This window comes from Fukomys damarensis, unplaced genomic scaffold (genome assembly GCF_012274545.1).
Source record: "Fukomys damarensis isolate Sample0158 unplaced genomic scaffold, DMR_v1.0_HiC HiC_scaffold_16, whole genome shotgun sequence".
Taxonomy (NCBI): domain Eukaryota; kingdom Metazoa; phylum Chordata; class Mammalia; order Rodentia; family Bathyergidae; genus Fukomys; species Fukomys damarensis.
The window spans coordinates 124,788,685-124,810,978 of NW_022900928.1; the positions used below are offsets into that span (position 1 = coordinate 124,788,685).

The 22,294-nt window shown below is 41.4% G+C and overlaps 1 protein-coding gene across 3 annotated transcripts in view; it reads left to right on the forward strand.

Annotated features, from left to right (window-relative positions):
- Nyap2 (neuronal tyrosine-phosphorylated phosphoinositide-3-kinase adaptor 2) overlaps positions 1–22,294 on the forward strand; it is a 264,186-nt gene that overhangs the window by 213,487 nt on the left and 28,405 nt on the right. For 2 of the 3 annotated variants that reach the window (XM_033764661.1, XM_010611770.2), the window contains one exon: positions 3,470–3,573. In XM_033764661.1, coding sequence (XP_033620552.1) covers positions 3,470–3,573 — 104 coding nt within the window. Of the gene's footprint in view, positions 1–3,469; positions 3,574–4,099; positions 4,232–22,294 lie in introns of all 3 variants that reach the window. The other variant, XR_004517534.1, reaches the window with a different exon arrangement.

The following is a 22,294-nucleotide window of genomic DNA, read 5'->3' on the forward strand; positions in this document are numbered from 1 at the left end:
TGCAATGGGTGGCAAGGTGTTTATACTACAGTGCCTACGGGGATTTTATGAACCAAGCAAGGCAGGTCTCTGACTCTCATCTGAGGGAGCAAAGCATTTTCAGACCATGATGAAAATTTGGAGTTTGGATTTTGGTGAGGTTCAGTGGGTTCTTAGAGATATCCCTGTCTATGGTGAAAAGAAAGAGTCCAATTAAGTCAAAGTTTGGAAAACTCAAGAAGATAAGTTAATCTTTAAATATGGCATGATATAAAAGGCTTTGGATTTTGTCAGATAATCTCTTCGTCAGACAATTGCTTCAACATAAACTTGAAAAGAATCTTATAGTAAATAAATATTATTTGCTATCTTTTCATTTCTCACCTACATGACTAAATGTGCTAAACCAATATGGAATGTATAGAAACACTGCCTCATTATGAAGCTGTCTCATCTGGAATGTTAATGAAAGCTTCACTTATTATTTCATGCAACAAGATCCATAAGATATGCAAGGATGTATTCTCCTGGTAAATGAAGTTAATTTTTAAGTGACAGTGATATTTTTATCTATGCCACAATAGGATAGACTAAGTTAAACAATTCCAGAGAGTTCAGTGGTATTTTCAGGAATAGATGGGCAGACATTTGAATCCCCTGCACAAAAATAAGGGCAAGCTTTTTGAAATGGATCCTAGAAGATTATGTGCCTTTGAAGGGAGTCACTGCCTTAATAAGTAAGGGAGCCAGGCCTGAGTAAACCTTACAGACTGTGTTACCTGGTTACTTCTGTTTACTTTTAGAAGTTGTGTTGACATTCCCTAGGTTAATCTGAGTGTCCTCAGTGAAATTAAATATGTAATAATTGATTTGTTTTTGTTTTTGTTTTTGTTTTTGTTTTTTTTGGTACCACTCGGGTCTTTGCGCTTGCAAGGCAGGCCACCAAACCACTGAGCTAAATCCCCGGCCCAATATGTAATAATTGAATGCTTATTATATAGTCCCTACCAGAAAAATGCTCAAAACCAAAGCAAGTAATATGAACACTGTGTATGTTCTAAGGCAATTCAGAAGAGAGAAAGAGAAAAACAATATCACAGGATATTTAATAGAAGTACCCCTTGGACTAGGTCTTAGAACAGGTGAGATTTCACATGATAAAACTCTATGCATGAGAACAACTAAAGGTTAAAAGGGGAAGCAGACACATGCAGATCTCAGGAAGGGAGCAGGGAGCCCTGAAACAGAGTGGACTTCACCAGATGCATCAGATCACAGGGGACTTCTGAATATTAGTTTTAATTTCTGATGTTAAGTCTATACTTTGGTGACACTAAATACAGAATAATTGGAGTAAACTTTAACAGGTGGGTGGCCTGAAATAATTCAAGAAACTCAGCCTGGTATTGTGTCCAAATTACTTTGTAGTAGAAAGCTTATGGAGCACAAAAGGATTTCTGAGGTATTATTTGAGATAAATACAGAAAGAATTGCAAAGAAGAAAAGTCAGTTGCCAACCGGGAATACATTTATAGAAAAAAGAAAAGAACAGTCTGGGAAGTTCAGAAGTATTAAGATTTTTCCAGAAAAATGGAGATGGTGTTTCTGCTATACATGGTGAAATCAGAAGAGAGACCCAGGATGTGGAGAGGAAGCTCTGTCTTGGTTTCCATCGTAAGGCAGTGTGCATTGGCTTGTGTGTAGAAAGCACTGAGACTCAAGACCAAACAATAGCATGGGGAGAGGGCAGTGCTAAGGGAGTCCATGCTGGAAGCCAGGAGAGGACATCAAAGGTGAGGGTGGAGTCTGGAGCTCCCCTGAAGAGTCAGAGTCGAGCCTTCCTTCTTCCTTTCCCTTTTATTCCACTCAGGCTGCGACTCTATTGTTTGGAGCCATCACACCCAGCACGGGTTGTCTTCTTCCCTATTATTTGAGATAAATACAGAAAGAATTGTAGCTCCCTTCAGCCACATCCAGAGCTATGGGAATCCAACTGAGTCAGTTGTTTCTTACTCAAGGTGACACGGTTAACTGTCACACCATAAGAATGATGGTCTAAGGAGGAAAGGGAAGCGTGAAAATATAATGAAAGAGACAAAGAAAAAGCAAATGGGATGGAAGGAGAAGAGAAGAGAAGCTAAGAGTCAGAGACAGAAAAAAGGAAGAGAAATATAGTCAATTTCCCGAGTGTAAAGGCCTAGAGATAACAGTCACTTGTGTATAAATGTGTGTGTGCGTTTGGGTGGGGTAAGAGCCAACTTTTATCAAAAACCATTCTTACATGCCAGGCATTTTCTTTGAACTTTGCAAGTAAATTTATTCTATCTTTTACCTGTGACTCGTTCAAATTTCCCCCACTATCCTAAACAATAGGATGGCTTCTTGCTACCATAAACGTGTTATATACCAGCAATAAAGTAAAAGAGAACAATGCATTCAAACTACTTTTGATTTTTATTTAGGTTAAAAAATGCATCTCTGGATTCAGAATCATGTCCACTTCAGATTTTACCACCCACTCTGTTAGCCTCTCTCCCAGGTGCAGCAGAATGCAGAAGATACTTGTGATAAATGCTAACATAGTGACCTGTAGTTCTTTCTGATACACTTCCGAACTTCAGCCAATGATTTGAGATTTAATGCCTGTCTTGCCTGAGAAAATGTAAACTTCATTAATGTGTGGATAATTAGCCCCTTGTTCAGTGTTCCTATAGCAGGCACTTGGGAAATGTTTGCTGAAGGAACAAAAATTTAATCCATTGGGATTCCTACAACAAACATGGTCATGTCATCCTATAAATTATCCAAGAAATCTCACCACACTGGCAGTTCCGTGATGACACCCATCATTCGTTGTTTAACATCTGTGTTCCTGGATAGCCTAGGAGTTCTCTCCCGGGTGAGCCAGAGGCTCTGGTCTCAATTTTGTGTCCAGCTGGTGGACTATAAATATGAAATAAATTGCACAGGTCTCAGGAGGTAATTATAACATTTAACATAAACAGAGATAGAATGGTAACGGTGACAATGGTGTTACATTGCGAGTAGGCTGGGAAAGAAGTAGGGAAGGAACGAAGGAAAGAAGGAACGATGGATTTAGAACGAGTAAGACATTTTAGAATGTAGGAGTCCTGTGGACCAGAGCTGCAAACGAGGGATCAAAACTCACTAGGTTACCTGCTTTTCTCCTTAATGTGGTGTCATTGCTTCAGTAATCACTTCATAGAATTGAACCCTAGATGGGGTGAAATGTGCAAGGGAACAATGCGTGTGCTTCTGGAGGTTTCCTCTTCATTCCGCAGGAGGTAAATAAAGCTCCTTTTAGAGCCAGTTGTTGTGTAAGTGTTTAATCACTTGCAAACTTAACAAACACCCGGATGCATTTTGCATATTCCCAGAACACACAGCAAAGCAAAAAGGAGACTGGAAGCCATTTCATCACCACAGATGTAGCTCAGCTAATTGTGTTGTCTTTCCTCCTTCTTCGCAGAACCTAAAGTAAGCTGCAAGTTAGGCCGGTCTGCGTCTACATCAGGTGTGCCTCCTGCCTCAGTTACTCCTCTCAGGCAAGCCAGTGACCTGCAGCAGAGCCAGGTACCTTCATCGTTAGCCAATCGTGATTGACTTCCTGTGGTGCAACATGCCAAATGCTTCCCACCTCTGTCTGTCCTGTGTTGCCGTAGACGACTCTCTGCATTGCTTTTCTTTTCCTCTGTGTGTATGGGTGGGGAGGCGTTCGGACTCTCTGTGTTCTCATCCCAGAGGAATGTCTTTCTTCCTTGTGACTGGTGAAACTTTCTCTGCTGTTTGTTACCAAATCGTTCTTGTCTCTGATTTTCATCATTCTGTAATATAAATGTAGTAAACATGTACTATATGTATTGGCATAGTGATTATTTTGAAAAAATTCTTTCTCTCTTCCATGTTTTGTGTACTTTTATACTGTCTGAAAATTTATCAATATTTGATAAATTTATCTACTTTGTTTTATGTAAATTTCTTTTGAAATGTTTTGTCCACAATACTTGCACAGATATTGTCAATGAGTCTGTATATACCTTTTAGTCCTTATCCTATTATACTGTAATATTTATAACAGTTTACTTTTATTTTTATTTAGCTTGGAGCATGATTGTAAGACTCTGTGAATATTGATGTCCTTATAAATATTCATATACCGGCTCATTTGGATTGAACATGGCAGCTAGTCTTCCTTCTGAGGCCAGAGAGACAAGCTGATCAGATAATCTAGGTATTTACCAAAAGCTGTAGATAAATAAGGCAATCTATAAATAAATGAGTTTTGTCCCTTGTACCAGCAATAGAAGAATGTTCTCAAAAAGGGAATGTAAGTGTTCATGCATGGTAAATGAGATCTCTTTTATCACTTGGAGGAAAGAGACAAGAAATAAAGGCATAAGCTAAAACATTATTTAATCCTTCACAGTAAAGTATGTTTCTCCAGTGCTCATTTGGGTGCATGATTATGAATGGGAAATTTAGAAAGAGGAAAGCCACTGCACACGAATGTCTTACCTGTAACTCACCAAATAGGAAATCAATATGTCGAGTTGATTTGTGAGGCTTAATTGTTGTTGCTGTTAAGTATTATGGGTGTTAAATAGGATAATGTCATCTTGAAGTGGCTTCTCTCTGCTTCCCAGCTTTAATCTTGCATTCATAAAAGTTTTGGAATAATAAATTATAAAACTAATGATAGCACCTCTACAGGAACTGCCCATTACTGATTAGCAAATTACATATTCATCAATTATTTTAAATGTCAGGCTATTTTAAAAACATAACTAAGCAGAATAATTGCATTTTTATGAGAGACATTGTGCACGAGTGTTTTTTACTGGGTTTAGTATGCGCAGGATTTGATTTATGAATATGAGATATCTACAAACATAATAGCTTCTCTCAAGGACTACTCAATTGTCATTGAGAGTTTTTTGTGTCTTAATTTAAACATTTAAATACCTTTATAACTAAATGCAGCCATCTTAAGGACCTTTTGGATATAAAAGAAGTAGAAACAAAAAGACGTTGAAAACACAACACAGCCTAAGAGGAACGGCTACCTAAGGTGATTAGAAACATTCTAAATATATTGTATTTAACAGTATTTAAAGTTTTAAAACACTGGATACAAAAAGGAGAAATTTTTCAATAATTGGTAGAGGATTGCATTAATACAATGAATTTTCCAAGCGCTGGACATCATCTTTGCTGTAATATTATGCTAGATCAGGGATGGCAAACATTTTAGATGAATGCCCAGACTGCAATCCAAAATCCACTTATTTATCACAAAGTGCCAACACTGAAAGTGAATCTGGATACTGAGGTTTTAATTTAGAAAAACTAAACTCATACATTAAAATCTTTTGTCTTAACAGAAAACCAAATCACACGTGTGCCATAGGTTCACCACCACTGCCCCAGGAGCTCAGAAAGGTGTTATCTGTTTATTTTGCTTTGCTTTTTCTTAGTTAGTTTTAACTGTTATACCTAACAACCTTCAATTCTCAAAGAAAGCAGGTTTCTAGGGCAACATTCCAGAACAGAGACAAAGTACGTCTTTATACTTTCACAGTACAACTCTGCTCACCTGGTGGGATGTTTTTCACTCTTCAGTATACAGTGACGTGAGAAAAGCCCTCACACCTTTTATGTGCTGTCAACCTCCTTACCTAGTGGAAGAAATTCTAGTACATGTTCAGATCATTGATGGCTCTCAGGGTTCTGAGTGAGAATCTGCCTTGTGGGTTCTCTCTGGCTTCTGACCCGTTGTAGTGAACTTTTCTCCTGTTTTCTGGAGATAGAATTATGGTAAGCATAACCCTGATGGACCTTCCTTAAAGTGACTTAATAGACAACTAAAATTTGAAAAAATACTTACTGAATCTCTTTTCATGAGATTTCTGTGCCCTCAGCCAAGTCGTGACTGAGCTGTCTCTAAGTTCCAACCTGAATGACACTGCCCTGTGCCCAGGAAGCCAAGGCAGTGGTGAAAGAACTTTAGACCTGTTGAATCTAAGAGTAGGTATCCAGTATCAGCCAGAATGGAGCACACAGTACTACCAGACAATCACCCTGCTCACTTCTTCCAAAATAAGGATGCCAAGCAGTTGTTAAAGCCCAGAATTCTTTTTTTTTTTAAATTCTTACTTAGTACATGTTTCTAGTACATAATGACTACCTTCAGGGTGGAAAGCTTAACATGTCGTAATTCATTTTCCAACCCCTTCATCTTCTTTCCCTCTCCACTCCTTTAGCTCTTGGTTCCCTTCTCATTTTCAAAAGCTCCGTCTCCCTGTTTCCAGTTACTGACCTTTGATTTTTCTCTTTAATGTATTTACACTTTGGGTTTCTCATATAAGAGAAATTGTGTGATGTTTAAGAGCTATCATTTGATGTTGTATATCTGATTTATTTCATGACTCCTAATAGGAGAGGCATCGACTTCTTGTTAGCAAATCGGTGGGAAACAATGTGATTTATTTAAAACAAAGAGAAGTTGTCATCACGTGCTGGGACACTTCCAGGGCTGCTCATCCACTGGGGAATATGGCCTTAGGAGAATGAAGAGAAGGACTAGACATTGCCAACAGAGATAGATGGTGGTGGCTGAAAGTGCCCGACCACCACCAACCTGGGCTCTGAAACCATCAGTCACGGGTCACCATCAGAATCTGTATAACAAAGCAACAACAAAAAAGAGGGAGGTAATCTTTACTTGGGTTTGCAATCGGTTTAACCATCAGTCAACTACAACAAGCATATGACCTATAGAAATATGTAATGTTACTGACTGGAACATCAGGTATGTAAGAGAAAATGTAAAGCTGAGGAAAGCAATGTGAGTTTCCAAGCAGTTTGAGTGAGTGCCACAACACTCGTTATTCTGAAACGCAGAAATGAAAGTTCTATTCTATTCTTTCTTAATCTACTCTTAAGTGAATTGACTAGGCAGGGACTGGGTAGGGTCATTGTCATGGAATTTTGCAATGCAACCACAATTTTTAAATTAAATCTGTCCTAATGAAAATCTTTGGAAATCAAACTGAATTTCTGTGCCCGTCATTAGAAAGTTAATATCTTATTTGTGAAAGTAAAGCTGTGGAAAAGCCATCTATTAAACTCAGAGCACATTACTTTCTCTTTCCCTCCGTAACAGGAGGAAGCCATGTGTTAAGAAAGACACATGAGAGATTTAGACAGCAGAGGATGTTCCTGTGATTTCCCGGCTCTGGTTAGGTAGCGTCCCCCCCGAGGGATGGTGCCAGGGTCTTCCTGCCATTGCAGTAGGAGAAACAGCAGCTAATGCTCAGGCCCAATAGAACCATGCTTCCTTCAGGACTGTAGAAGCTAGGGTGCTGAGCATGGCGGTGAACGTCCATCATGCCAACACTCTGGGAGCCTGAGGCAGGAGGTTCTCCCATTTGAACTCAGCCTGAGCAACTTGGTGCCTTAGTGGGACCTTGACTCAAAATGTAAAAAGGCACAGGGAAGTCCCTGGGTTCAGCCTTCGATACTGAAAAATAAAAATGAGTGAATGAATGGGAGCAGCTAGGATGTTTCTCTACCATGAAATGCAGCTCTCCTTAGAGAAATGTTGCCAAGAAATCTTTGGACCAATTTTCCTGGGAATGAAGGACGTGACAGACACAACCTCTGCTACACACATATACACTCAGTCTCACACCCATGCACACACACTCTGGAACACCCACACATCACAAATGGCCCAAGTGTTCCGTTGAAACCTCACTTTCTTCCTGAGGTGTGTTTATAATTCTGAGCGTCTCCAGCCATCCCTGACTTTGGGGATGTATTTCCAATCAGACAGACCAGGATCTCTTTAGAAATCTGCACACAGGGCACCTTTACCTCCCGAGTGGGCATGTCTTGTCCTGTGGACCTTCTGTGTTTTGACACTGTGTCCTCACTGCCCACGACAGGGACGTGTCCCTCTTGATACCGAAAGGCCGATATTCAGGTCAGGAAGCCCATGTTTCTTCAATACGCCCCACAGGGTTGTTTATCAAATGTTCACGCCTGTGGACTGCAGGCTTCTGGCTCTCCCTGAGCTCGAGCATCCCACTTCAGAGAGGCACCTGGGCTTAGTGAGTGCCTGCCCCAGCTGCCTTGGGCAGAGCAGTTCCCTCTCCCTGGGGCCCATAGCTGTCTGTGCACCAGCATCTGCCAGCATTCTGGGATAAGGAAAGAACTCACTGCGAGATGGACAAGGGTCCAGGCGGTATTTCTGGATGTGCGCAGATGTCCAAAGTGCCTTCTAATTCACATTTTAAATACAGATAGATACGCAATGCAAGCAAGGATTTGGGATACATATATGTCAACACTTAGCTGAAAAGGACCGAAGTGGATTCCTTGACAAGAACTCTGCACAGTTCTGAGATGTTCCTCCCATGTCTGACGGTGTGGTGTAAGAAGGGAGCCTTTGTTGGTTGCTGAATATCTCCCTTTATACCCAGCCTTCCAATATAGCCTTGAAAAAGTGTTTTTCTCATACAGTCAGATCTGGTCCTTCTTCTTGGTCCTCAGTGACTCCAGAGCAATGGTATATTTGACTTCTCAAAGTCCTTGCAATGTTTTCCCTTAAATCATTGAAAAGACCGTTGCTCTCTCTCTCAAGGTCATGGTGACTTCAGGGCTTCCCCTTTTTCTGGGATTACTTTTCCATCTTATCAGAATACTTGCATGTCACATGCATAGGAGATTGGTGAGCAAGACAAAGCCTAATGGCAAAGAAAGATCAGATGGAGTAATATTCTGGGGTATAAAAAGAAGGCATAGAAATCTGACTTCATCCACTCGATGCCCTCCCCTAACCCCTAACTCCTGAAGGATATGTCCTAATTTAATTCCACTTTCAGTAGGACCAGTAGAAAGCAAAAACAAAACCACAAGGGCAATATGAGACATCTCTGAACTTTCCTCTCAATTTTGCCCTTAAAACTGTTCTGAAAAAGTGAAGTTAATAAATAAAACAAAACTTGAATGCAGAGAAGCTTCACTCCTATTTCCCCTTTGGGATTTTCAGGCTGCTGGGTGCATAGATGTAACTGTTTTGGCCAAGGGATCCCTTCTCTAGTTTCAGCTCCCTGCCCAGTAGACTGAAGGCATAGGTATTATGAAGTTTTATCTTGTCAGTTGGATATATTTTCAAGTGCTTTCCATCTAGAAAGTGCTAAGATATTGTGTGGGTGGGATAAAGCAATTCTGGGAAAAGAAGACCCTCAGAATATGTGGTTGGGGAGCTTGTGCCCCTGGGACAAAAGAGCTCTTTCTCTGCCTTCTCTTGCTGAAGTATTAAGCACCCCCTTCCTTTTGCTGGTGTTGGTTTTAAGACAGTCACCTTCTAGGCTATTCTGTCAGACCTGAACTGAGAAAATACTCTGTATCCCATCTGTACTTTCACACAGCTGATTTGACTGAGTGGGCAAGGCGACATCACAAGGTAGAAATAGCAAAACCAGAACATTATAGGTAGGAAATGCAAAAACAGAACATTATAGCCCCCCAGTGAAAGGTGAAGTTCTGCCATTAGGACACAGGTTCCCACCAACAACAACTAACTTTCCATGTGACAGTGCTGTCGATTTTATGAATGGCTCCTATCATTTACATCATTCTGCACTGAGGTCAACCTGACATGTATTTTCACATATGGAAAAGTCCAACAGAGGGACTTGAAAAATGTTCACTAAGTTTACAACACAAAACGGAGCCACATCTATCTGTTCTAACTTCATATTGTAAAATAATTGTAAATGGCTAAAATCACTGTTTCGATAACAAATATTATGTTGCAAAAATGTTTATTTGCTACCGTGACATTTATCAAAGATTGGCTCTAGTCTTGTGAAAAGTGGAATAAATTCAAATCACACCCAAGGATAATAAGGGCTAATTAATCCTTGCCATGTATTACAGTGTAGTTACATTAAAATAATGCAAGTGTGAAAACATCCATAATCGTATATGTCCTTTCTACAATCCTGTCTGATATTTGTGGAGCTCCCTGTAAACTTTAATTAATGTCATATTTAAAGAAACAAAAAAGATGCGCTGTTACCTTTAGATAGCAGCTGAATGCAGTAAGTAATAATATGTGAAATGAAAAAATGGGAATTATTTGATTTCTGCATTCGTGTAAAAAATTCAGATGGCAGGAATTCAGATTGTATTTTGCAAGCATGTGCAGTAGGGTTTGAGGGATTTTGACATATTATTTGCCCAATGGCTATTCGTGAACTTTTTCATATGTTCCAAATGTTTGCATCTGTTTCAAGCAGGATATGTGGGGGCCACCTTTTAAAGTCCTGTAGTCTCACAACCAGCGAGCCCCATTATCGAGTAGAGCAAAATGAAGCAATCTCATCCTTCCCCCCAGTTAACTTATCATTTATTCTCTTGGGGTAGAAAATTGTAGTAAACAAGACGATGTTCTCTATGAAATCTTGACAATTGACAAATAACAGGAAAGATTGGGCTAAATGGACTCTGAGGATGTAGCTAGAGTATATACTCCAGCATTCTTTCTTAGGTGACGTTTGCATAATGACAGTCATGTGTGCCTTGCGTCGTCATCTAACAAAGCTCCCCGTGCAGAGGAGTGCACTCCGATTGTATCCACACCAGTGTGTCATGGCAGCGATTACTGTCCCTGATGACAACTGAGGACAGCAAGGTGGGGCTATGCTCTGTGCCCGCGGTTTTGTATATCTTAGACTGAAAGAATCTCTGATCTGAATCTGAGTCTCTGGACTGGATAAAAACTTGAGATTAAAAGATGTTAGAATTCTAGCTGTACAAATCAGCACCTGTGTGATAAGTATTCTAAGTTTTCTGAGTCTGTGTTTTCACCTACAAAATGAGGATCACTTCCTAGTATAGATATTGTTGAAAATTAATAAAATAATGTCTATATGTAAGGGCCACGACAGACACTATCTGTTGGCAAAATACTGTACTAATTCTTCTTCCTGTTCCTGATAGAGTTCCCTTCTTCCAAGAAGTCAACTTTTTTACTTGCTGGAGAATTCCAAAGGGAGTCATTCTGGCTACTTTGAAGGGATGGGCACAGAAAAATTGGTTTGGTCCATACCAGTATTACCAGCCATATAGAAAACTGTGAATGGTGATCATAAAAAAGAGATTTTTGATCAGATTTATAATTTATTTTAAATTTTCTGTAGACAATACATCTCTTTGTTGCTGTACCCTGGGGAGATGAATTTCCTCTACCCTGTCATTGGTACATCATGTATCTATGTTCATTATCCCTCTCTCATAAATGAGAAATTAGATACGATATCCCATTACATACTATGTAGCAGAGAATCTACGTCTGATGTTTCTTTCTAACTTCTAGGTCTTATGTGTAGTTTAAAAACAACGTAAGTAGAAATCAGCTATGGGTATTATTTCAAAACTTCTGGCTCACTTATTCCTTTATTTGAGCAAATGCAATGAAAATGTTAAGACCATACAGGGAAATATTGTCTGGTGAAAAAGATGCACAGTTGGAGGATGCTTTTTTTTTCTTTGGCCTATGTCAGCATTTCTTAATGCTTTCCCAGACCATAGTTCTCTTGCCCACAGTAATGCACATTTAAAACATATCCATTTGACTATTGAAATCATTGCCGGGCTCCAGATTCTGCTTGGGCACAAACATTAGGTGGGTTTTTGGTGCCCTCTAGTAGCTGGAGTGCTTATTGCAACCTGTACTTGGTCTTTCAAAATAGGAATCCAATCAAACAAAATGGTTTGCTTATGGAACAAGATGGGCTGGGTTTGTCTAACTTTTAAACATGACATTTAAAATGCTTTTGGGAGAAGGAAATAATGAATCACATCAAGTGGTCTTGAAGTGCTCTGCATAATTTATGCTTAGAGGCAACCCTTTTCATTAAGATTTACATCTCCTGTACATTGCAATTTCTTTACTCCAACATGAGTCTCCGAGAAGGATCATTACCTCCATTTTGCAGACTGAAAAGGAAAAGAGCAGAAAAATCATAATTGAAGGAAGGAAAGAATCCCTTTATTGATTTATTAAGATCTTTGAAACATATAGTTTAAGTATCTTTCCCTCCCAATATCTGTCTTTATAACCTATATTTGGATTGAAAATAAAGGTTCTATTATACCAATATTAGCTCACAGTTGCACTACTTAGAGTAATAAACCCAGCCATACGGTGAGTGCTTTCCTTCGAAAGCATTAGCAAGCTTTCAATTCTTCATTCATCTCACCTGGTTGTTGGACGCATTCATTTTGTGCTGCAGATAAGCATTGTCTTTCAAGTTGAAAGCACTTCTGCAAGTAAAAGCATTTGAAGACAGCTAAAGGTGTGCTTGATAACATTATACCATCAAATTTGATTCTCATGGCATACTTCTGAAGTAGGTATATGATCTCTGGGTCACGGTCTTGTCACTGAGATACAGTATCCATCCTCAGTATCCACAGTATCCACATCTTAAAGGAGAAGAAGTTTATTGTGGCTCACATTTTCATTCCATAGCCCACTGGCTCCGAGACAGAAAGGCGTGGCTAAGAGGTGTAGAAGGAGAAAAGCTGCTTGATGGACAGGAAGCAAAGAGAGAGGAGGGAGGAGCCAGGGAGGGGGTTTGACCTTGCAAGCCCTGCCCCTCCGGACCTGCCTCTCCTGACCAGGCCATGTCTCCTAACAGCAAGTTTGTTCTTGGCTCCCATGGTCCAGTGTTCTTGCAAAAGTCGCTCCTAGAAGCACCCGAGGTCTTTGGAGGAAATGGTGGATATAAACCATAATGGTCACCAATGAGGAAACTGAGGCAAGAGGAGTTCTGTTACTTGCTGATGGTCTCACAGCTGGTAAGATGATTTAAGCCCACAAGAGTGATTCTGTCTCATAAACCTAGGTGATTCTGCTCACTCGACTTCTGCCTTTGGTTTTCTTCACTTTCATTTATCTATTTAGTCATCCTTTGGTTTTCCAGGCATCCCTTGGTCTTCCCCTGTTCTAGATTAAAAGTTGCTTTAGGGGGATGAATCCAACTAGGACTTCAACAAAGCAAAGTTGCACCTAGGACTGACACTTCCAAGAGTGAGACAGATTTGGGGATGTGACTCTTGGGAGAAAGAGAAATGGCACTTGATGGTTGGACCATTCTGCTATGGACCATGGACTAGTGTTGTGAGAAACCAACCATGCTGTGGTGTGAGTGTACACAAGTGTTGGTGCATGTGTACACGTGTGTGTCTGTGAAAATAAACCACTGAGCACACACAACCCTCTCCAAATTCTGAAAAGAAACTACCCCATTTTCAATCTCTATCTATTTCTCTCTCTCTCTCTCTCTCTCTCTCTCCTCCTCTTTCCCGCTCATTCCATCTCTCAGTTCCCTTTCCATGTACAAAAGACTTATCTTGCTATTACTGGAATAAATCCTTCCTTATGGCCAAGACATCATCTATCCATTGTGTATTAATGCCATAGTCTCTCTCCCTCTCCCCCTCACTCTCTCTCTCTCTCTCTCTCTCTCTCTCTCTCTCTCTCTCTCTCTCGCTCTCTCTCTCTCTCTCTCTCTCTCACACACACACACACACACACACACACACACACACATCTAATACACCTGGCTCATAATTATCAGCTCCTAAATTATTGGTTCAGATTTAACCAAGAACACAGCAGAGACAATAATGTATTCGCCAAGGTTTATCTGGATTCTGGGCTTCCACAGCAATCCAGTGAACAGACACTTGAAAGGTTCAAAAATAATGCTGCTGTCAGTTCAGAGTATTTGTTTTCTAACACAGATGTTGCGTTCGAGCTAGTTAGTAATCCCCTATTGTCAGCTATTTGATAGGGATGGTATTTCATATTGGAATGCTAAACTTAATGACTGGGTGCCTGGAAAATGAAAGTTACTTGAAGAGCCAAAAGGTGTCAGGAGTAACCCTACCCAACTTGGTCAACTTTGCATATGAAAAGGTAGCAGCTTTTCTGTAGAAGCCAACAGAGCCACATTGCTTATTACTTGAGGGACCTTCCAGATATCAACCCAGTTTGTGCTGTCACTGTGTAACAGAAACCGAAATAATCAAGCAAAGGACCCTTGCGGTCCTCAGAAACTCACGCCCCATATGACTGTCTCTGGGCCTTCTGGAATTTCCAAGTATTTGGATTTCTACATCCATGTGAAGTGAGATAGTGGATATTAAACACATTTTATACCACAATGGCTAAAGGCAAATGCTTATTTTCGGTCACTCATTTGTTCAACACATGGGATCCTCTACCATTTACTTGAATGAATGAAAAAAGGCAAAGCAATGTTTCCCACCTCTAAGATCACTTGGGCAGCAAGGCAAGCGTCGCCCAGGAAAGGAGGAAAGTGACTGTGACTGAGCCAGGAGCTCTGCTACTTGGACTTCTTTCTCTTGAATCGTCTTACGAGGTGACCGTGAGGCCGGGAGACTGGCTCAGCATCTCTCACCTGTAACCCACCTCCCCCGCTTCTCTTGCTTAACTTTCTATCCCCAGATCCAATCTTTAGCCAACACGAGAGTTACTTTGTGTCGATGATCCGGGTGCAAATTTCTGCCAGAGCCAGAGCATCAAGCAGGGTGGGGGGGCACACACCACGCTGTATGGGTGTGGTTGGAACCTTGTGTAACCTGGCTTTGACCCTTGCAGATCAGGTCCTTCACCCACCAGCTACCATCACCTGCCTAGGACTAGGACGCCTCATGCCCATCCACACAATCTCCACATGCTTTCTCCGTTCTGAATGCCCCAAGAGCTGTCCGACACTTCCTTCTTGGAACTTCTTCCCAAGGCCTGGGCTGAAAGCAAATTTATACCCTTCCATCTGGGATTCAGTGTGTGCTCCTGTGTGTGCGGCTGTTCCAACTCTCCCCAGCCCTCTTCCCCCTTCTTCTGCCTTTTCTTTTATTTGTGAAGCATAGTCATACATATCCTTATTTTCGTGTCAAATAGAAACATCATCTAACGAATGTTACCCTCTGTTGTATTACTCAGAAAAGAAGTCTGGGAAAAAAGCAAGGCTCGATAAATCCTCCTACTGTCATAGGTTTAAATTCACAACTGTGCAGTGGAAGTTGGAGAGAAGGGAGGGAGAGAGATTTCTCCAATATATTTGAACACAGATCTACTGTTTCACATTTCCTGGAGCACCTCTTTTGCTTCCAGAAATGCAGCCTATCATTATTTATATTACACTGTAGGCTTTCTGAGAGCTGAGACTTTGTATGTATTTGTGTGTGTACATACTTATGTATAATTTTATTTTTGGTACTGGAGATCGAACACCTGGGACCTTGTGCTTGTGAGGCAGGCGGCAAAACACTGAGCTAGATTGTGTATTTTTTTTTTCTCTTTGAGTTTATTGGTACATTTTAGGTAGACAGTACAGTTACATTCATTATTGGGATCTTGTACCTCTACATGACAGGTCTTGGCTCTCATTTTTTCCCCATAGCCCTGCCCTCCCTTCTCCCACTCCACCCTTCCTTATTTACAAAAACATTTTTTTTCATTTTCTCATATATTTTCTTTTCCCTTATTTCCTTTCCCCTGCCCTTCCCACTTCCCTTACATCTTTAGCCCTTTTCTTCCTATTTCATATTGTCAATTATACCATTTAATCCTTATGTACATTTTTAGTTTTCACACCAGAGAAACTATTCAGTATTTACACATTGTGTCTTATTTATTTCACTTAAAAGTATGGCCTCAATATGCAGCCATTTTCATATGAATGACTCTAGTTTCTCATTCTTTATGGCTGAGTAGCAGGGTTGTGGGGAGAAAGGAACGCTTCTCCACTGTTGGTGGGTGTGCAGACTGGTGCAACCACTTTGGAAATCAATATGGAGATACCTTAAAGAGCTGGGATTAGAGGTTCCATTTGACCCAGCCATCCCTCTGCTGGGTATCTTCCCAAAAGAACTAAAAGAATCATATCACAGTGATATATGCGCACCCATGTTTACAGCGGCACAGTTTGTAATAGCTAAAACTTGGAAACAGCCCAATTGCCCATCTGTTGGAGACTGGATAAAGGAGATTGTGTATTTTTAACTTGAAAAATTCTAGCTGTCTTAACACATATTGGGTGGATAAATACATGAATGATATGAATGGGAGTAGATAAGCATGACATTGTAAAACTGTTACAGTCATTTGACCCCCCAAGAAGGTGGCTCTGAACATATTCATCTTGTACCCCCCCTCCGGTACTTAACTAAGTAGTTGCACCTGTTTGGTGAAGCTAAGAGCGAAAAATTAGAAAAGAGCACTGAACTCCAACCACTGTGGGCAAGTAACAATACTGCAAGTCACAATGAAAGAGAAATCTTTATTATACTTGCTAAAAGTCATTTTTAAAAAGGCAACTTTATCAATTGGAAAAACAATACAATATCATGAGAACATTCCAGAAACTCATTCTATTCTTAAATGATTCTATTAAATATTGTAAATAGAATATTCACTTTGGTGAATTAATACCTTTATAGTCCTGGAGAGCAGAAGTGATTATGAACCCTTATCCCCATAAGTAACTCAACAGAGTTTTATCTCGAAAAACACAAATACAATGAGGTATAACTTTTAATTTTATTTGCATTTTTTGTTTATGAAAGCTTGCACAAGTTTACCGAAGTTATGCTCTTTTCCCTCTTGTCTTTTTCCTCTTGTTTCTAACACCCCGACCTAGCTTTACTGAGAATCTATCCTCAACACATAAGAACTTGCCCGTTGGGTGATTTAGCACTTCTCAGATGCCTAAATAATTTCTAAAATGTTCCTGGAACTAAATTTAAATGCAGAGGCAGAATGTTAAAAATGAGCGCGAAAGCCCTCAGCGACCAGTTACTGTTAGTTATGGCAGTCACCGGAATTCAGGGTCTCTCTCTCTCCACTGTCCTGTGGGATTTCTGTATGGGAATCACAGAAGTGTGTTACGTACTTTACCAACGGGCAGCTCCACTACATAACGATTTGCTTCATCAACCGGAAGAGGACAGTACTGTACCCTTCCCTTTCTCCGGTGAACTGGACCGTCTTGCAGATCTGAGCCTGAATGTTAGACATCAGTAGCTACCCCTGAAATGGAGGGAAAAAAACCCAACGTACTGAGGAGGGAGGTCCGGGGACTGCTCTGGAGTAGGGCCGATCACGTCCTCCCTCCCTCCCATTTTTCCACTCACCTTTCCCCTCCTTCTTAGCTGCTCTTGGGCTTTGCGTGGTGTAGCTGGAGCTGACCAAGTCCCTGGAGGGCGCTCTGGGGACCAACATGCTCGTACTGCTTGGGTTAAGTCGGCACTGCCAGGGATGCAGCTCAGTGGTACCGCCGCCTGCCTGGCAAGCACAAGGTCCTGAGTTCGATACCCGGCGCCAGAAACAAACAAACAAACAACAAACATTCTGGGCTGGGGATTTAGCTCAGTGGTGTGGCCGCCTGCCTCGCAAGCGCATGGTCCTGAGTTCAGTCGCTGGTACGAACAAACAAAAATAAAAACTCAGCTTGCTACAGGTCTGAGAGCAAGCTGCCGTGCTCTGGGTGGTGAGGATAAAGTTAATTTTTGCTCTTTTTAATTTTTCCTTCTCTTTCCAAAGCCTCTATGTTCTAGTCACCCACCTCACACAAAATTACTCATATTTCACGTCCAGTAGCCTCTGGTTAGCCTCCCTTCTCTCTCACTGTTAGCCACTAATAACTAACACGTGTAACTATCCTTGGCGTTTTGTAGTAATTCACGTTTGTACACTACGGTTTGCAGATGGTGTACATTTATTCAATGAACAAATGCTCACTGTCCACCTGCTAAGCACCAGACCTCTGCTAGGTGCTGAAATTTGCAAGATGGTGGATTCAAACTGGGCTTAAAGGACTCTCAGCTTCATAAAGAGGACAGCCCTGTGTATGAATGCGGGTGTGCACAACTCAGTAAAAAGGACATACATGTGAGAACACACTTGTAATTCAGAGAGATACGGAGGAGCATAATCAGAAGGGAGAGGGATTAATGGCCAGTGTTTGCCAGGGAGGTCACCGACAGTGACCAAGTAGGACTTCACCAAATGGGCATGGGATGCACTTTGCATTAAGAGAGGGCACGAGGCCACTGTGGGTTCGGTTAAGAGTTGCAACCAAGTGGGGAGCTGGAAGCCACACAGTTTGTGAGCACAGTGTGAGCAGTTGAGCATCACAAGAGCAGCAGATGGCGACGTTGAGAGAAGTGGAGGTGATTTCATACCGGCAGGAAGAACAAGGCATAGAACTGCTGGAAAACCAGGATACAAACCCTAGGTACAATCGTCACTGCTCCCACTCTCCCACTGGAGAAATGGATTCACCTCTCACAGCCAGCAAAGAGAAGGAAAAACACTGCCGAGGAGCTGTGTGATTGTGATTCATTTTCGGGTCCCCTGAGATAATCACGTGTACAGACCTAATGACGAGTGGACTGCAGAGGACAGCACCTCCCTGGACAATTCGCGTTACACAATGAGACGTTGTTACCCTGAAAAACACAACCGCAGATAAACACCTAACCGCTTTCACTGGTTTAGCTTTTTCTTTTTAAATTTTGATAATTTTCCAATGACCGCAAAATCGAAAGGCTCGAATGATATGTACGGTGTTAAACCCAAACATTTTTATCATGCCACTTCCTGTCCAGATATTTGAATGCACCTCTTCAAAGACCAAAATTATTCAACAAGCGGTCCTGTAATGTTTAATGATTCAGTTCTGTGATCTAATGCAAAGTTAATTTTCAGATCTTCACATTTCACGCCTCTCTTCAGCCAGGATCTAGTGAAGGAGAATGCATGACCTTTATTCATCATGATTTCTTTCTCTTTTTTTTTCTTGTTTTTCAAGATCAATTTCAATTATAAGTATTTTCCAACTTCACTAGCTTTTGTAGGTACTAGCACTTTGGGGGGTGTTTCAGAATAGTTGTATTTTTCCACACAGCATGCAACAGTTCTGATTTTTCTGACGATTCCCTTGTGATTCACTTCGTGACGTCAGTTTGCTTTACTCCCAGGGATCAGAGGTCAAGCTCCTGGAGGAGGCCCTTGTTCTACCCTAAATGCCCTTTGTACCAGGAAGCAAGGGTCACAGAGACTGCCTGAGAGTTTGTCTAGCAGAGGACCCGCCCAGCAATAAAACATGCCATGTCTCTTGAACTGTCTACAGAAAGATAAAACAAGAATCTTACTGTGTCTCATCAATGTCTAGATAAATCTGACCTAACTTTTTCTCTTGTGACAAGTCATAGCAGTTCTACGGATTACTCTATTTGTAGGATATCAGATGAAAAAAACAAAACAAAACAAAACCCTGATAACAAATGGTCAAAGGACATCTCGAGTTCACATCGCTTATAACAGCAGACCTGGGATTTGACGCCCTCTCTTCCCTCTGTGGCGTTGTTCTGGTTGTGTGCCCGAGCTACAGGACTATCTCAGGAGTATTCTAGGACAAATGCATGCTGTGCCCTTTGCCACCACTAGAGGGGAGAGAGGACCGCCAAAGTCAGAGTTACACACAAATAAAATTACCATTGTTTCTTAGTGACCTCCCTCCTTTATTGAGTAACTTTAGTTTAAAATAGATCGCCTATACATTAACTATAGATTGCATGCAGTAAAGTTAAGCATGGATACTGACAGATGGCAAAATGAGTGATCCTTATTTAATTTATAGTGATGCTTTAGACTGGGATATGCAGATAATTGTTTTCAATATACTATATTAAACACCTTCAGAAGCAAAACATGCACACGCCTTCCTGGCATGAGTGCTAATTATTATTTCCTACGAGTCTCTCTTCCACTTTAGAGATAAAAAGTCATTATGGAAAGCAAATTTGTTTTATATTATTCTGTACTCTTTAAAAATTAAAATAAGCTTCCCCCAATAAACTTTCCGCACATCACACCTTTTACCTTCCACACATAAGACATCGTTCTGTTTAATTCGTCATTTAAAAACTCCCGTGGACAAATGATGCAAGTCCATCTTCTACGAACTACAAAACAAGCTGCATCTAGACTAAAAACGAGAAGACTGCATTTTAGTGTAGGTGATTAAAAGCAGTGTCCATAAAGTACTAACTAATAAGCAATGAAATAATAATCTTTCAGTGGGGAGAGAGGTCTGAAAAGTGGTAACACTATGACAAATGTACTGGGAAGGGTTCAGTTCATTACGTTTTCGAGCGAACAAATTTGTCACTGGGAAATGCTAAAGTGAATAACAAGAAATTCCTGCCATTTTCATCAATATTTAAAATGCTGAAATGGCAAAAAAAAAAAAAAAGTCAGGTAACAACTGACTGCTAAACTTTAAAGAAACAAACGTACAGAGAAAACTGTTTTTAAATTACTTCATTTTTGGCCAGCATCAAGATGACATGCAAGAGTGAAGAGATTAAATTCACAGCTTCAACGGTTCACCAACTTTGAGCCGTTTTGAAGGATCCTCGGACGCGAGCTGGGGCTTGCATGGAAACACACGGAAGCCACGGAGATTGCCTTCCTCGTGGGAAAGACGACCCGCTCTTCCAGGACACACGTTGGCTTTGCACCCTGAGGCACCCAGGGTCTTTCCGATCCAAAGAGCGGGTGTCGCGTTTGCGGGACTTATGTTGAATGCAGGTACGCAGACCAGGGTGAGTCCTGGTGCACAAAACCGGCTTTGGTCTGGTCCCATCCGCTCCCAGTGAGCGCAGATACCGAGGAGCAACGAGAACACCTGCGTCTGGTCTAAACCGGAGCGGCAGGCAGAGGAGCCAGGTGAATGCTGTTGTATAATGTACTCTGTTAGACCTAAAAGTAAAACCTGGGAATATTTCAGGGGGAGAGGTCGAGTCATTTTTCCTCTGGAGATCTTAACACCACGGTAGATTTCCAAGTTGGTAATATTATGCCATTATGGTTCTTCCAGAATGAAGGGAAAGGTTTACTAGATCAATCTTTTGACCTTTGCAACCTGATTCTATAGAAAAATTCTTTAAAAGACCTTGAAAGAATGATCTTAATTATCATTTGCACACCCTAACATGGCCACAAGGTGGGGCTATTGCCTTAGTTTTTCCTCCACCCTGGGCAACGCCTTCAGTAGTCTCCCTAAAATTCCAAACTGGGATGAGGCGGCGCCACTGTGCGCAGCATTTTGCAATACGCAGGTTTTTCAACACATACTCTGGAGGCATCAAGCAGTAATTTATTCCTCATCATATGTTTTGTAACGATAGAGATCTGGATTAGAGTCAATACTTCTAAAATTTCTTTGGATCGTTTACAGAAAAAATGTCTTTAGAAACAAAGTCACCGTCCTTAGATGATTACTCTGCATGAGAGACAAACTGCGCTTTCTTCTAAGTAGTGAGAGACAGTAGGGTCGTCGGCTATTCGTGAATCCAGTGAATGGTCGTGTAACCTTTTTGGTTAACAGGATTCTGGTACTAATGGGCAATTATGAGCCCCGCAGGAGAGGCAGAAAGCTAAATCTCCTTTGAGAAAGGAAACAGGAGTCTGACCCTCTGGCAGCACCTCCTGTCAGCTCTTCCCCGGTGGGGAGGATGAAAGGCCAAAGGAATCTTCCGCCCTCTCTGTTCTCACTACCGGCAGTTCTGTGTCTCTATTGTGTGGGGCACATTGACAAGTAGCCTCTGTTTCCTGGTCCAGCTGGGCGGCACAGCTGAAGCTCACAGATCTGCGGGACCCTGAGTGGAGGATTCCCATGGCGAGCTGAGGAAGTCAGGCAAACTCACAGAGCTTGGGGATGATTCTCCGGAGGAGTTGGGTCCGAGTTTCGGTAATTAGCTTCCCGTTGGAGAGCTGCCTGGTAGAGAGAGAAGCTTTTCTCCGAGCAAGATTTTGATGGGGAGACTGGGGTCTTGAAGAGCATCTAACGCAGAGAATTTGGGGTTAGGAATATGTATTCGCTTGTGTTTGGAGGTTCAGAGGTGGCTTGCTTTTCAGTACTGTCTTCCTCAGAAGGGCTATTCCGTATATTCTAGTGTTTGCAAATGCTTTGTGACATTAACTTAAAAATAGCCTTCGAGTTTACTGGTCCTTCTCAGAAATGTTTATCTGTGTGCTTTGTCGGGGTGTGGGAAGGGTTACCATGTTTGCAGACACTGACAGGAAACATTTGTTCTCATATTTGCCCCGTGGGGCCGTGACCAGTCCACATGCAGAGCGGAGCCTCACGATGTGGCAGTGAAGGTGGGAGAACTAGAAACA